The sequence below is a fragment of the Nelusetta ayraudi genome, unplaced genomic scaffold (assembly GCF_046127955.1).
Source record: "Nelusetta ayraudi isolate G7.1 ecotype Tasmania unplaced genomic scaffold, CSIRO-AGI_Nayr_v1 ptg000071l, whole genome shotgun sequence".
Taxonomy (NCBI): Eukaryota; Metazoa; Chordata; class Actinopteri; order Tetraodontiformes; family Monacanthidae; genus Nelusetta; species Nelusetta ayraudi.
The window spans coordinates 1,313,786-1,330,639 of NW_027466121.1; the positions used below are offsets into that span (position 1 = coordinate 1,313,786).

At 44.9% G+C, this 16,854-nt stretch overlaps 1 protein-coding gene across 1 annotated transcript in view; it reads right to left on the reverse strand.

Annotated features, from left to right (window-relative positions):
• The window catches only part of zfpm1 (zinc finger protein, FOG family member 1), an 82,268-nt gene that overhangs the window by 35,625 nt on the left and 29,789 nt on the right, over positions 1–16,854 (reverse strand). The window contains exons 2-3 of the mRNA XM_076042867.1: positions 7,321–7,467; positions 1,326–1,469 (exon numbers count right to left, since the gene is read on the reverse strand). Of these exons, the coding sequence (XP_075898982.1) occupies positions 1,326–1,469; positions 7,321–7,467 (291 nt within the window). The remainder of the gene's footprint in view (positions 1–1,325; positions 1,470–7,320; positions 7,468–16,854) is intronic.

Consider the following 16,854-nt stretch of genomic DNA (forward strand, 5'->3'; position numbering starts at 1 on the left):
GATGCGGAGGGAGGGGGGGGGGGGGGGGGGGGGACTCGACGATAAGAGAAAAATTCAGACCGGTCAAAGTTTCCTTTTTGCCAATCGTGCTCCTGATAAAGACAGCGCCTGCTCCGGAGCTGATAGAGGGGCTATCTCTCTCCCTGACTCCCCCCCCCCCTCCCCCCTCCCTCACTCCCTCACTCCCTCACTCCTCCTCCATCCGTCCGCCCGCCTCGCTCACCCAGCAGATAGTTTGTGAGGAGGAGAGGAGGAAGGAACAGGGGGGGTAAAAAAAAAAAAAAAAAAAAGTCGGGGGCCCTATCAGCGCGGCATCATGGTGCTACCATCAACCAGCCGCGGCGCCCGCAATTAATATCGCTCCAATTACTGTTAAAAGGACGAGGCTGGGACAGGGTGATAATGAACACATCCTCTCTTCACAAGGCGAGGAATTAAAATACACACACACACACACACACACACACGCACACGCACACGCACACACGCACGCACACGTACAAACACTCGTAAACACACATTCGCACAGACGTACATAAAACGAGCGCGGCTCGAAGAGGGAAATAATGCGAGATAGTGCGGTAATCTTGGCGCATTGTTTAACTCATTGAAGACAACAGACGGTAAGAAATAAATAAGCAAAACCTTGATAAGGGCGGGAAATAAATAATGAAATTATGGCCGTTTACTGGTTATCTCCTATTTTGCTGTGTGCGTGTGTGTGTGTGTGTGTGTGTGTGTGTGTGTTTATGTCTTGCATACATTTTCTCTTTGTCACACTTTATATATTTAGGCGGACAGAGGGACAGCCAAATGGAACGACAGACACGCACGCACACGCACGCACGTGCACGCACACAATGCAGTTCCACGCTCAACGCAGTCACAGTCACACATGGGTCACGAGTCCGAGAGGTAGAACATTTTTTTTTTTTAAGACGAGTGCATTTTACACATGGTGTGTAGAGAGGAGGGTGAAAAATAAGAGCATGGAACAAAAGAATAGCAGAGGTCTCTGTAATTTCTCTCTCTTCATTGAAATGACTCTTAAAACACTGAAAAATGGATGAAATACAGCTATTTTTATTAATTACTTACTATTATTACAAATTCCTCAAGTTTGGCGGGCCGGATTAAAAAGATGAACGGGCCGCATATGGCCCCCGGGCCGTAGTTTGCCCACTCCTGGGCGAGTATTATTGTCGGGTGGTGATCACTGTTCAGATTCTTTGGCATTGGCATTGTGTTAGATTTCACAGCAATACAGACAACACAACACAACACAACACAACACAACACAACACAACACACACTGACTGACTGACCTGGACCCTTCCACCGTAGCGTCTCTTCTCCCCCCGCCGCCTCCTCCTGCACCTCCCGGCTGCTGCCGTCCTCGGAGCCTTGCTCCTCTCCGTCCTCTCCGTCGTCTTCATCGGGGCCTCCTTGCAAGTCCTGTGTCCTGGGTTCTGTTTACCAAACACACACACACACACACACACACACACACACACACACACACACACACACACACACACACACACACACACACACACACACACACACTTCACATTTTAGAGGCGTGAACCACTTTTAAACATCTGTGAAAATGATTGTCATGCCAAAGAAGTCTAAAGTGTGAAGATGGATAAAAAAATAAAAATAAATAAAAATAAAAACACGACACTAGTGCCAAGGACGTCGCAGCAAATGACTGGAATACAACAAACTTGATTTGGGAGAAAATCCTGATTTGAATTGTCACTAAAAATGGAAAATGAAAGTTTTGCGGTGTATTTTCAATGCATTTTAGTAGTTGCTCAAATTGTTTTTTATCACATCCGGTATTAAAAAAATTAAAATAAAATAAAAATATCGTGGAACCGATATTGATATCGAAACCGAGGTAAAAAAGAAAATTTGGCATTGTATCAAAACACAGCGACTGGCGCCCAGAGACGCTCTGGACAGCCGCTGTTCGCGTATGCAACGCAGCACTCACGTCAGCACTGAGATGGAGCCTCTGATATGAACCACAGTGTTTTGCAGAATCTAAAACTGATCGGAAGCATCTTCACTGTCCGACTCTTCACTTTTGCCCCCCCCCCTTTTTTTTTTAAATTTGTTTTTGCTCTGCTTGACCTACAGCACAGTGAAACACTGAAAAATGAAACGCAGCTATTTTATGTCACTGTCACTGACTATTACCATCATTTCTTTAAGTTCCTCGGGCCGGATTAAAACCTAACCGCATATGGCCCCCAGGCCGTAGCTTGCCCAACCCCTGGCCTGCACACGGACTGTCCTCTTCCCATCTCGGTCGCCATGCCCCTCTTTCGGTGGCGTTCCTCCTCCTCCCACCTGGTGCGCCTCCGTCGTCTCGGCCCGTCACCTTTGGCGAGGGCTGAGACTGTCTCCGTCACTCTAATCAGGCCTGATATGGCTGCTATTGATCTGGCTGATTGCACAGCCTACTGCTGCTGATCAAAGAGATCTGCATCAAGCTGTACACGTGGCCGGCTGTGTGTGTGTGTGTGTGTGTGTGTGTGTGTGTGAAGCATGTGTTTATCAAGCGCGGATATACGTAAACCCTGAACTTTGCCTGCACACGCAGATATCAGCGGCTTCATCTCGCTGCCGGGGTCCCTCCCTATTAGTGATTACCGACTATAGTGATTATTTAGATTAGATTAATAGTTACACCGCCTGCACGATAGCATATCTGAGCAGGGGATCTCTCTCTCTCTCTCTCTCTCTCTCTCTCTCTCTCTCTCTCTCTCTCTCTCTCTCTCTCTCTCTCTCTCTCTTCTCTCTCTCTCTCTCTCTCTCTCTTCTCTCTCTCTCTCTCTCTCTCTCTCTCTCTCTCTCTCTCTCTCTCTCTCTCTCTACAACTCGAGGCCGGGGGAGTGACTCGAAAGCTGACGTGGCGCAAAACAGCCCGCAAAGCTGTGGCTAATAACCCCGCTAATAAATGTACACTGGTTACAGTGCGACTCCGGCCAATCGGTCAAGACGCGGCGTCGTTGTTTGTTGTTGTTGTTTATTTGTTTTTGTTTTTTTAAAAGCAGCTTGTACCTTTACAGACTGTAAACAGAAGCCTTACGGGATCTCGCCTTGAAACTGGGAGAACATTGATAAGAAACATTTATTATATAGTATCGTATTTGTATTGTACTTTGGTTAATAATTAAAGCCGACAAAACAAGGGACACGTTCTTGCTTTCCGCAGCGAGATACAGTGACTGGGACATTATTAAACCGGACTGATTCATGGCGGCACGTTGCATTTTGATTCAAGTCATCACATCAAAAAAAAAAAAAAAAAAAAAAGTCGAAACAGAAAGTAAACGGCAAAGAAAATGAAAAATGAAAAGAAATTGAGAGACAAAAGGGAAGAAAGTCACACTTGCAACCACTTGCTCATCTTGGAATCGTTATTTTCTTTTCTTACATCTCACTTTTTTTCTGCTGCACTCCTTCAACCGACTCCTCTTTCCACCCAACAGAAGCCAATGTTTACCCCCTCCATCGCGTTCCCGCCCTAACAAGCGGCCGGCGGCCACCCAATCGATGCCCGCGCGTTATTAATGCAACGGCTGAGCCGATCGGATCTGCGTCGTCAAATAAATCAGTCAATAAATCGCACATGCATCCACCATCCATCTTCTCATTACGTCCGCCTTTAAGCCGCACCCACGCACACGTGGCTGTGCATACGGTACACATACACACGCACGTGCTCACACACACACACACACACCTCCCCTCCTGCTAAACAGTGCCATTATTTTCAGCTATAAATCACATTGAATGGCACATTGATTTTATCCTGCAGCGGCTGAGGGGAGGGAGAGGAGCTGCAGACACAGTTATTGCGTTTAATATTATCAATATTATCTCCCGTATCATCTCAGACAGGGAGGCAGGTATCAGGAGGAGTCGACAGACACTTTTCTTGGAAAAAAAAAAAGAAAAAAAGAAAAACACCCTCCTCTCTCTCTCCTTGCACCAACCAACCAACCACCTTCCTCCACCCTCCTCCTCCTCCTCCTCCTCTCCTCCTCCTCCCCCCCATAGCGAGACAGTCTCCATCAATCTGATAAAGCTGAACTTCCCCTGTCACACCTGCGGGGCAAAGTCACCCCCGCGGAATCTCGCCTCCCCAACTTATGCGCCTCCTTCTATACGTCTCCGTCCCTCTTTCTTCCCCATTCCGGATTTTGACCTTTTGTGTTCCACGTGCTTCACGTCTCTCTCACTTGGCGTTTCACGTATTCCCCTCTGCAGCTTCCGCGGTGGACGGCAGCAGAGGGGATTGACCGCCATCTCTCGAGAGGTCCCCATATGGCATTATTTTTGGTCAATTCATTTTTCACTTCCTTTCCTCGCGCTGTTTATTTTTGTCAAAGAAATCAAACGAGTGAGGTTGGCCCTCTGTGACCTCACAAAGGGATCCTGACACCCTCCCAATACCTACAGCACAGTACCTCTTTCCTGGGTGTGTGGCAACAACACCACCATCCAGCTGTGTGTGTGCTGTGCATTCGGAGACAGCGCCCCCCTTTGTTTTTGTTTCTTTCCAGCCACAGATCAAACGAATGAAGCCAGCCCTCTGTGACCTCACAAAGGGACATTGACACCCTCCTAATACCTACCTCCTTCCTGGGTCAGTGGACCACCAACCAGGTGTGTGTGCTGCACATTCTGAGACAGCGCCCCCTTGTTTTTGTTGCTCCCAGCCCCAAATCAAACAAGCCAAGTCGGCCATCTGTGACCTCACAAAGGGACACCGGCTCACACCTCTGTGCTCTGTACTTCCTACTACTACTACTTAAAAAATGTCCCGTCGTGCCAGCGCTCTCACTCTGACAGTTTCTATTCTGGTTTCTATTCTATTCACTGGTGTCCGATAGCTGCTCTTAACGACGACACCAACGCAGGCGCTGACCCGTCGCTGCCTGCTGCTGCTTCTTGTTATCGACCGCTGATCAGATTACGGCGGTGGGGGGATGGGAGAGGGGGGAGGGATTAAATAAATATTCTGATTGGCCCAAACGAAGGCACGGCGGTGAAAGGTCAGCGAGAAGGCAGCGCACCCCAACTTATCAGCGGCTGAACTGGATTTCTATCAGCGCTTCCTGTATTGTCGCGAAGGGAGAGAATCTCCTGCAATCTACAAATTGAGAAAAGTTCCGAGAAAAGAGCGAAGGACAAACGCCGCGGTGGCGGCGCAGACAATCTCCGAGCGATGGTTGGAGACTTCCTCTGCAGCGCTCGCTCGCTCGCTCGACGTGATAATGTCGGTGCGTGTATCTAACGTTACGTGGTGGCCCCGAGCCGTGGGAAAACTTTGCTTGGTCCCACAGTTTCATCCTGGCCGGAGCCAACAGAGACGCAGAGATCGCACACATACAGCTGCGTGTGTGTGTGTGTGTGTGTGTGTGTGTGTGTGTGTGTGTGCGCATCAAGTTGTATGTGTGTGGGTGTGATCCTGGCTCCCTCTCTCTCTCTCTCTCTCTCTCTCTCCCTCTCTCTCTCTCTCTCTCTCTCTCCCTCCAGATGGTGGATAAGAGGCCTTGCCTTTATTAGCCAGAGCTCGCCAGATAAAGACCTCGTATTGATCCCAGGTTGAAAGAGCAGGTTCGTCAAACATGGCTGATTTACAGAGAACTGATAATGGCACTGCTGGGCAACCGAGGAACCCCACAGAGAGAGGGGGGGGGGGAGAGAAAGAGAGAGAGAGAGAGAGAGAGAGATGAGGAGGGAAAGAGAAAGAGAGGGAGAGAGAGATAGAAGTAGAAAGAGGGAGGTAGAGAGAGGTAGAAAGAGAAAGAGTGGTAGAGAGAGAGAGAGGGATGGACGGAGGGAGAGAGAGAAAGAAAGAGAAAGAGAGAGAAAGAGAGAGAGAGAGAGAGAGAGAGAGAGAGAGTGAATCAACAGTGCAACCGGTGGAGGGGATTCGGTCAGGGGAGGGGTTGGTGGGGGTGGCGGCGGTTGGTGCGCGTTTTGCCCGGGTTTTTGTCAGCCTGCCCCTGTTTTTTCTCATCTTCTTCTCCTTTTTCTCCCACTATCAGATGCACACATAACCCGCGCCTCACCTCAAACGCACACACGGCTAATCTCTAATCTCGTCTCGATTAGCACCTGACAGAATTTCCATGGGTTTATCAAACCGAGCAAACCAACAGACGCTTATCACTCCCAGCCCTAAAAATTTCACAAGAGCCGGAATTTTGAGATTAAAAACACACACACACACGCGCGCGCACACACACACACACACACACACACACACACACACACACACACACACACACACACACACACACACACACACACAGCGAGCGAAAATCTTGAATAAGTCAAAAGAATATGACTGAAAACTCTGCAATCACACAACTACAAGGGTGACGGGGTGGTGGGGGGGGGGGGGGGGGGGCTTGGGATAAGAAGTGCATGAGGGAGCAGATTCACAGGAACCAAGATTGAAGGTGGGGAATTCTTCTTCTTCTTTTTTTTCCCTTTTACTTAACGGAGATAAAAGAGATACACGTGGCCGGCTGCAACCTTTTTGCTGTTGTGCTGCTTCTGGGTGAGACTATCGTAACAGCAAGCCAACACACACCCATGAAAGGAGACTTGAGGACTTGATTAAAAGATGAACCGACGGCCAACTGTTAGAAAAAGTCATCAAAAATACAGATGTAACGTTGTGAATATCTACGTTAATAAACATGGGACACTACACACACGCAGCGAGACGAGTGAAAGTTATGAGATCCGAAATTGAGTCGTCTGCGTACATCGTCATGTGCACCAGTTGCTATTGATGGTGCTGCTTGTGGTTCAGTCTGCAATATCTGCTACATGTAATGATTCAGTTACACCAGTAGGGTTGCTGAACTGGTGAATGGGAATAGTGGGCCAGTTTGACCATTGAAGATCAGCCAGTGAAGGCGAGTTCGCCCACATAAGGATACAGTTGCTTTGAAGAGGGCTTTCAGTGCGCAGCTCACATTCACGATGTAAAGACTTTGAATGTTAGCTGTGCAAAACTGGAAGATTCATCCTGGATTCGCACAAAATGTTTGTTTTGTTTTTTTAAATAAAGTTTAATTAATTCAACACAAATTTATCAAGCCAGAACAGACCAGAGTCTGGGTTGGATTTCTGAGTGACCAAAATGCTCTTTTAACTGGAGCACGATCCATGTTATGAGTTTCACCGAGTGAGTGTTGTGTTAGTAGGCCCTCACTTCACTTCCACCGTCACATGTTCTCATCCTGCTCTGCTAAACATCCACTTTCTCCACGTGCCCACCTTCGTTGTACAGCGGCATATACGGAGGGGGGCTGGAGCTGTCACCCTCTGCCGAATCATCGGGGTCCGAGGCCCCGCCGTCCTCCCCCGATAGGCTGAGGTTGTCCGCCGTGTTTTCCTCCCCACCATCGAGATCCCCGAGGGAACCTGCAGCACAAAAAAAAGAAGAGTTTGTAATTCATAGTATTCATGACGGATCAGCAAATAACAGAACATTAGTAGTTAATTTACAGGTAAATGTTTACACTACTTGTACGCAAAATACACACAGATATTTAGGAAGGCTATCAGGACTATGGGAGAGCAAGTCTGCCTTTGACAAAACAACCAAGCGGTTTTATACTTAGTGGCAGAGAATGTGCTGCCATTGGCTTCCAGTGCACAGTAACAGGAAAAGAGACAAAAATATACTTGTAATCCAATCCAATCAATGTAAAACAATCTAGTCAAAACTAATTTCTAATGTACACACACAAACATATATGTATGTGTATGTATGTCTATATATATATATATATATATATATATATATATATATATATATACACATATATATATATATGTGTATATATATATATATATACATATATATATATATATGTATATATATATATATATGTATATATATATATATATATATATACATATATATATATATATATATATATATATATATATATATATATATATATATATATATATATATATATGTATATATATATATATATATATATATATATATATATATATATATATATGTATGTATATATATATATATATATGTATATATATATATATATATATATATATATACATATATGTATATATATATATATATATATATATATACATATATGTACATATGTGTGTGTGTGTGTAGAATGAATATAAAAAATTGAACTCATTCAAAAAATGGTCTCTGGAATTGGACACGCTCAGCCGTCTAATCCAGAAGATTAATAGCAAAAGCCAAGGGGGACCTCAGAGCCAAATTACAGTATACCTAAAATTGTAGCTAAAAGAGTGATTAGTGTAGGGCTGATCTGTATCAATTACAGTTTCATAATCCCTGCTGACCACAGTAATTATACAGTACTTTTGATCTATTTTAGCCCGTTTGAAGATTACGGGCAAAAAAAAAAAAAAAATGAGAGAGAAGTCAGTTAATATGGATTTAATGTGACTCTTTTTTAAATTGCTTCATTAATAATACTCCTTTCTGTAAGATGAATGCGGCCAGGCCGCCGCAGCCATACGTTAGAGTTGTTAACCTTGGAGTACGCAGCCGCGCGCACCGTCTCGGCGGAAGGAGTTCTCAGTGTTTCACTGCTTGCTGTTTCTATTATGTTGGTCGGCATCAGATGACACCCTTCAGTCTGAGTTCCTGAGAGGATACCACGATAGAGTTGTTATTCCGGGCTGCCGTTCCTTTTAAGAGGATTAAGGGAATGCTCAAGTGAAGCCGAAACGGTTAATGTGCTGCAGTTGGTGGCGGGGAGGAAAACACGCAACCGCACGCATAATAATGGGTTGGGCAAGTCAAGGAGGGTGGGCACGGGTTTTTCTTTTTTTTTTTTTTTGTGAAATAATCAGAGTGAAAATAATACACTTTTTTTTTTTTTTTTTTTGGGTTCCACGCTCCGCTCTCCCTTTCCCAGTCGGGAAAAGGTTGCAAATTAATTTTCACGAGGTTGTGTCAAACCAACAGAGGGATTGTTTCCGAGCTAAAGCCGTGACTGGGGGGCGTATATATTTACAATGCTGGAACAAAAGGAGTCTTATAATCTATACAAAGCGCACAACAATACTCATGAATAAAGAAGCTTGTAGGAAAAGGGAGAGGCAATTTTTCTAATTCTGTTAATTTCACTTCCAAAGCAATTAAAAAGCAGGCAGAGATAATGCTGGGAAACAATCACTGGCGACAAAGTGTTTCTGTCTTTGTAAATGAAACATCTTTAGGCTAATTTCAACTTCCACGCCTGCACGGTTTCACTCTAATTTCAGATAAAATTAACGCAGCTAGATTTGGACCTTTAAAAAAATAGAGAGAGAGGAGGAGGAGGAGGAGGGAGGGAGGGAGGGAGGGAAGAGAGAGGAACAGAAAGAGATCGATCCGGCGCCAAAGAAAAAAAATATTTTTAGAATTACGTCGACGCCGTCTGAGCGTTGCTAGATCTAATTTTCAGTATCTACGAGCACATTTTCATACAATTAATTTTCCTTTAATCATTTTCGTACAAAAGGACTTCTCTGTATGAAATTCCAATTATATTTCCCGTTTAAATTGTGAGTTTGAATTATGATTTCTGTCCTCATTGCGGCGCGGGTTTTAATGAATCAATCGGCCGCTTTTCCCGACATCAAATGGGCGCGAAAAAGTTTTGGGCTCCACTCCGTCACCCTCCTTTCACCCAAGGAGAAACGTTCTCTCTTTCCCACCCGCCTTTCCTGTGGCAGATAGTTGGTCGAAAGGATAGCGGCTTCTTTTTTTTCTTTTGCCTGATAAGTGAACTACATTTTAACTTCATTTGCCAGTTTAAAAGTTAAAGCCTTTTTAATTGTTACGCCACGATAGCCAGTGAACCAGTTGAGGAGATGAAGAAATAATAGGACTACAACGCAGAGCTGGTGTGTGTGTGTGTGTGTGTGTGCGTGTGTATCTTTAAAGGACGGCCATCAATTAAGTTGCCACTTATCTGAGGGCACTTTCAAGACTTTTCTAGGTTACCAACCCTAGATTCTGGTTGGCAGGAAATGCCTACAGCTTCCACTAATTCACACAATTTCCTCGACGAATTCGAAAACTTCAGATACTGGAGGACGTTGGGGGGGGGGAAATACTTTGCGTGATTGTGCGCGACAGGGGGTGTCAAAACTCAAATACACAGCGGGGGCATAAAATTTCAAACTTGGACAAAGTCCAAGATTATTAAACAAAAATCTTCCTCCAGATATAAACAATAAACCTTGTTTTTATGGACCCAAAACAGGTTTTGCTTCAACCTGAATATGGAAGACACAAAAGCGTAATACTATACAATAAATAACTTCATATAGCGCACATGCAAAATCAAATCAATCGAAATAAAGAAAAAGTAAATAGAAATCGTGTCCGCATTCTGATTTTTCCACAGGCTAGTAATACATTTAAAAATAAAATAACAACAATAAACCAATGAAGTAATAATCGTATTCTATTATATATATATATATCCTTCAATGAACGTCCTGTCCTGATTGACGTGCCAAAATAGCAGCAGAGCATTCTGGGATGTGTAGTACTGTAGCGGTACATGTGCTGCATTATAGCAGCAGGCCGGCAGCTCAAGCAGTAATTTTGTATCGGCCTCACGGCCCAAATTTAATGACACTGTGGGCTAAACTTAGCCCGCGGGCCAGAGTTTGACACCTACGATGTATAAGCTAAAAAAGGAAAATAAAGAAGATTTTTTTTTTTTGAGGGGGTGAATAAATAGATAAATAAAAAATGATGTCAGAATGGATGGATATTTTATATCATATAAAATACAGCTATTTCACGACTTACTTACTATTAATACAATTTCTTGAAGTTCGGCGGGCCGGATTAAAGAGCTTAACGGGCCGCCTATGGGCCCCGGGCCGTAGTTTGCCCACACGCCTGGACTAAATAGTGAGGCCTCACTAATTCGGGTGGCTGAAATAGTCCTGAAGCTTGCAGAAAAAAAGAGGAGATGCAATTTTCCCTAAGAGGCAGCGAGGACATTTTCGTTTCCAGAAAAAAGTCCAAGAGCGCCGGGAAGCGAAGGAAGGCCGCCCCTCGAGATGAGGCTGAGAGGGTTCAGGAGCACTTGAGCCGAGGCTCAGGGAGAGCAGCTGTCTGTCTGTCTGTCTGTCTGTCTGTCTGTCTGAGGGGGCCACGCGGAGACAGGCAGAACAAAGTGCCGCCGCCGATGAAGGCGGCGAAGATACGGCTTTATTAACTCTCGTCCACATCAAACCTGCAATGAGCAGCTCGCTGATTAAACACAGAGACAACACACATCAAACCTGCGTGCTCAACAAGGCTGATTAAACACACGCAACCCTCACCACTGTCACGCTAATAACCAGCCGCGTGCGCAGAGAGTGAGAGAGGAGAGAGAGAGAGCAGGAAAAAAGAAGAAGAGGAAAATACATCAGACCTGAAACGCGAGGGAAAGTGAGTGAGAGGCGGGCGTGTATCAGACGATCGTGGCACTTGTGAGGAGTGAAACATTAAAAGGGGATATTTAGAGAAAGAAAGGACGGCCAAATTGGCAGCGGTGGAGGATGTGCGAGCTCTCGAAAAGAGGGAACGAGGGTACCTGACACCAGTCACGCACTGGAGAGCGAGCGCCTTTCTGATCACAGGCGGAACACAGCCTGGCGCTGCCGAGGGCCGGGTCTTTCAAATGGAGCGTCGCGCCAACACAGTTTTTTAGAAATGCAACACGGTGCCCCCCACGCACCCCCACCCACCCACCTTGGCACGACTTGGCGAGCATTTGTAGAGTCGTTGTCAAACTGGAGGCAGAAGCCAGCTGGGAAAACGGCTACATTCAGCTTCAGTTACCAAAAAAAAAGGGGGAAAAAAAAGAAAACACAAAACTGGCAAATAGTCTCCCATTCCAGTATGTGATTGGAGGGAAGCATATTGCACTGCTTTGTCAAATCAATTCATTAAAGTTTGGAACAATCAATTCACTATTTTAATCTCATTTTAGCTATTGTGTTGCTATTTTTTGTATGCATACACATCACAAAACGTACATTTGCACAACTGCCGTCTTATGTGTCTCTCTTTTCCTCTGCTTCTCTTTACTAAACACTCGGATGCAAATCACTTTAGAATTAAGGGTTGAATTAATAATGATTCTAATAGACAAAATAAAAATAACAAGTAATAATTGTGTCATTTGTAGGAAGACTTGTTCTGTGAGAAATGTATCAGAGCTAGAAAACAGAAAAAAAGGACAATGGCTCCATCTAATCATTTTCAATTTATTGCATAACTGTGTGAATCATAAATCAGCTTAGCAGTTGGTATTGTAGATGGAAGCAATGGAAAATGTACAGTCACAAAACGGAAAAAAAATCTTCCCCCGGTCGTGCAATAAATGACGTGGCCGTGCACTAAAACGCAACGTGGGCGCGTTCACAGTGAGCTGGTGTGAACGGCGCCTTCATTTACACCTTCAATGCTAATGGTGACACACTTGTTAAGCAAATACGTTTAACTCAACGCACGGGGCCGCAGACCTTCTGCCCGGCAACAAAGAAATCCGACGCGGCCGTCGCCTCTTCGGTTGGAGGAATCGCAAGCGGGAAGACGAAAAAAAAAACAGAAAGAAAAGAGATGATGATGTCGAGTGTGTTCACCGTGTGATGACTGGTAGCTGCTGCACTGACACGACTGACAGGCGCCAGTCAGTGTTGAGGACAATTAGGGGTTTTGCTTGGATATTTTTTTTTTTTTTTCCTGTCGTTTGTCTTTCTATGAAAAACACATTCTCGCAGTCTTGCTCTTTCCATTTCCAAGCAGCAGCAGCAGCAGCAGCAGCAGCAGCAGTGGCAGTCCCTCGTTCCCCCCCCTCCGCCCCTCATCCCCTGCTTCCACCACCACCAATCTTTCTTCTCCTCTGTCCCCTTTCAATATGACTCGCGCTCCCTCCATCCCCTCTACTCCATCACCTTCCCTCTCTCTCTCTCCCTCTCTCTCTCCCCGACTCTGTTCTCTTTCTCCGCCGCCCTCCATCTCTCTTTTTCTTTACCCCCCCCTTCTTTTTTTTTTTAAGTGAAAAAGCGCAGTGACTGGAAGCGTCACTCTGCGCGGATAGCTGGGAGCCGTTGGCGGTTATCGGCTCCTGCAGACTCTCTCTGCCGGTCTGATCTGTCTCCTCTTCATTAAGCAAATACGCCGACGTGGAAATGAAAACATAATAGCTATTTGATTTCCAGCGAGATATTTTGCATATTGGTTCGGAGCTGATAGCGGAATTTCATCAAGTCGTTTCTTTTTTTTCTCCCCCCCCCCCACACCCCCCGTTCCTTCTCTCTTCCCTCCCTCTTTCCCTCACCCCCCCACCCCACCTCTAATGCACTACCACCACCTCCCTCCCTTCTTCCCCTTCCCTCCATCCTCACGCTTTAAAAAAAAAAAAAAAAAAAATGGAATTACCGATGCCGGGGCCCTGCTTTCAGCAAGATTTCTTTACATTGCAGGGGAAGGGAGGGAGGGAGGGAGAGAGGGAGGAAAAAAACGAGTGAAAAAGACAGAAATCTAGTTCCCCAGGAAGACTACTTAACCGATTAAATATCCCCCGTTCCCATTTTCTCCCTCTCTGTTTTTTTTTTGATAATAAAAAAAAGAAGAAGAGAGAGAGGAAATTTAAAGAATTCACAACGCTTTAGGTTGACTATACTAATCGCAGATAGGAGTGGGAAAATTAACTCCTTAATGAGCGGAGTCGTCTCGCCGATAAAGGTCCTTGGAAGACGTCTGGTCGGGCGGGGGAGACGCAGACTGTAACTTGTGTAAGAGACTCATGGGGTTGGGGGGGCAGGAGGGGTAGAAACTAGTGACTTTACACCGACTACGTTTACATGCACAGCTTCATCAAGCTAAGTATTGTCCAGTTAAAGTCCGACTAAGGCGTATACACGACGGAGAAATTGGAAATCCAATCTTCATTATCTTGCCGTCTTAATCGGAGTTCTCCAACTCCGATTCCAGTCGGACTATAGCGCGTTCACGTGCACTTCAGTTGGCCAGTCAGAGTCGGACTAAGGCAATAGTTCGGTTTTCTCCAGCGTCACGTAAATGTATAGTGACTGGCTGCCAGTCAGCTATAGAATAGACTGTAAAGTTCTGCTAGGACTCTGAGATCTGCAGGCTCAGGCCAGGTAGTGGAGCCCAGAGTTCAAACTAAACATGGTGCAAGCAGCGTTTAGCTGTCCTGCTGCACAAAAATGGAATAAGCTGCCAACACAAGTGAAGTCCCAAGGGTGAATGTTTTTTAAATGCAGGTTAACGACTCTTTCTTTATCTCATGCTTATGATTGAGTGCTTTTTGTTCATCTTACTATGTTTTATTATCATCTTTTTATTTCTATTCTCATTTATTGCTGCTCTGTTTATGCATTTTAAGCTGTCTTTTTCTCTCTCTGCACATTGTCTTTGAAGACTCTGTGTCCTTTGTTTTTTCAAAAATGCTTTTAAAATATTAAACCAAGTAAAGCAAATTGAGTTGCCTTGTGTATAAAATGCGCTAGCAGACACCACGCAAGGGGAGGGCGGAGGGGTGGCAACGGTTAGCTTTCCCCTGCTTCTCCTCTAAGCGGATGTTACCTTCACGGGTGCGAGAGAGAGAGGGGACACGAGAGACAGAGCGAGAGAGAGAGAGAGAGAGAGAGAGAGTGAGAGGGGGAAGGACAGGTAAAGAGGAAAAAAAAAAAAAAGAAGATAGCAGGAGATACCACCCATACGGAGCCGGAGCAAATACCCCACCACAGTGCACAGTGCACCGTGCAGCAGGACTCGCCCGTGATGGATGGTCCGTTGGTCCGGGGGTATCCTTCACTACCACCCCCGGCACCACCACACCTCCCACCTCCACCCACCCACCCCCGGGGAGAAAAACTAACCCTGAAGGAGAGGATCAGCAGCCTCTCACAGTAGGCCTATCTGATAGTCTGGCGCCTCTCAGGAGGACTATTCAGTAGCCTGTCCACCGAAATAAATCTCCCCGCCGCGGCTTTCCATGTCGGAACACCGTGTTGCTCCGGAGCCGATAGCGGTTACAGCCACGGACGCGCAAATACTGGACGCGATCGCGAGCGAGCGATTTGCGCAAAGCTTGCCCTTAAAAGGTTTCTCACCGAGACGCCTAATTATTACTAATTAATGCTGGATGTGGGTTCCACAGTGGAGGAGCAACTCTTTACCATTATATTACCAATATTCCGGGTAATCTTATGGACTGCATTGGATAGGCAAAAAAAAAAAAGGCCTCGGCTTCAGCCTACTCCTTTATTCGTTTAAAGAGTTGTTGTTTGTTTTGTATGGTTGTTTTTCATTTTTGTCGGTTGATTGCACAAGATTGCATCATTTTACATTGCAAACCAAAATAAACTATTCGTTCATTAATGCGTAAATCCTGACATACTTGTGTGCAATGGCAATAAAGGCTTTCAATTTAATGTTCGTTATACAAAATTAAAAAAAAAAAGAAAGAAAATTTCGATTTATTTAAAATTGACAATGGATGGACATATAACGATGGATGGGTGTCCAACTGTAAGAGTCTCCCAGTGGCGGTTGCGCTCAAAGTTTATTTTTTCTAAATCAGTAATTTCCTGCACAAAGAGGACAATGCAATCAAACAAAGGAAATTTGTCAGGGGACGACCGACCGTCGCTGAATCAATACGCGCGTGGGACTCTAACAAGTGCAACATTCTCAGAATTCATAACACCGCAAGATGTGCTGGCGTTCTTGTGTTTGTTTCATTCGAAATGAAAAATTTGCTATCTGATTACGGCACGTTGGCCCTTCACTTCATAAGATCTGTATCCATTATGCTGATACTGGCTGATTTATCAGTGGAGCTCTATAATATTTTATATATTGAAAGCGTGAGTGATCTTAGAGTGACAGTCGGCAAGCAAGAGGGGAGCCAGTGGCTGAGAAGTGGGTGAATCTCGTACGTTTGTGTAGACTTCACTGTTGGGAATTTCCAAACTGCAGAATTGTTTTTTTTGTTTGTTTGTTTTTTTTTTTTGATGGATTGCACTGCACAGATAGAGCAATATTTAACGTCAAGCAACAATTCACAGTTGATTGGCCATTTGAGAGAAATGCTTTCAATTGTTTCTACTGATTGATGGATCTAAGTGAATGCAGTAGCTCAAAAAAAGTGGAGCAAATAAAATAAGGACAAGATTCTGTTGAAAGTTAGCTGGGTTAATTGGGGGAGTCAGACCCTCCTGGACCCTCATGTATTTCGCACACTGGTTCTTTGTCTCTATATGTGGCCCTTCATTGAATTGGGCCACCCCGAGTTAGCTAGCTGTTACCTAGCAGTTAGACGGCAAAGTGGGATATGAGTTTGAAGTTGGGACTCAAATTGACGCCAAAAATTAAAAAAAAAACTGAACTGAATATATGGTCTGAGAATAAAGAAATGACAAGTGCAAGTGGTGATGAAATGATGAAAAAGTGGTGAAATGATGGAAATATATTTTTTAGCAGCAAATGACAATGGAAAACTTGCTGTACGCACAGTGCCAGTGGTATTAAAAGATAGTTCACCAGCCTCTTTCAAAACATCTCCAACCGCGGCCTTAAATTTTCCTTTTTGCAATGCACACAGTGTCATTTTGACACAGTGTCAAAATGCCCTGTGCCCTGAGCCAAAAGGCTCCTCCTCCTCCTTGTCGTGCTGGCTTGCAGATAAGTTAGAATGTTGGAACTGTGAAGCAGTGAATGGATGATTATGGCTGCATGCTATCGTTGTCAAATAGGTTCTTCAA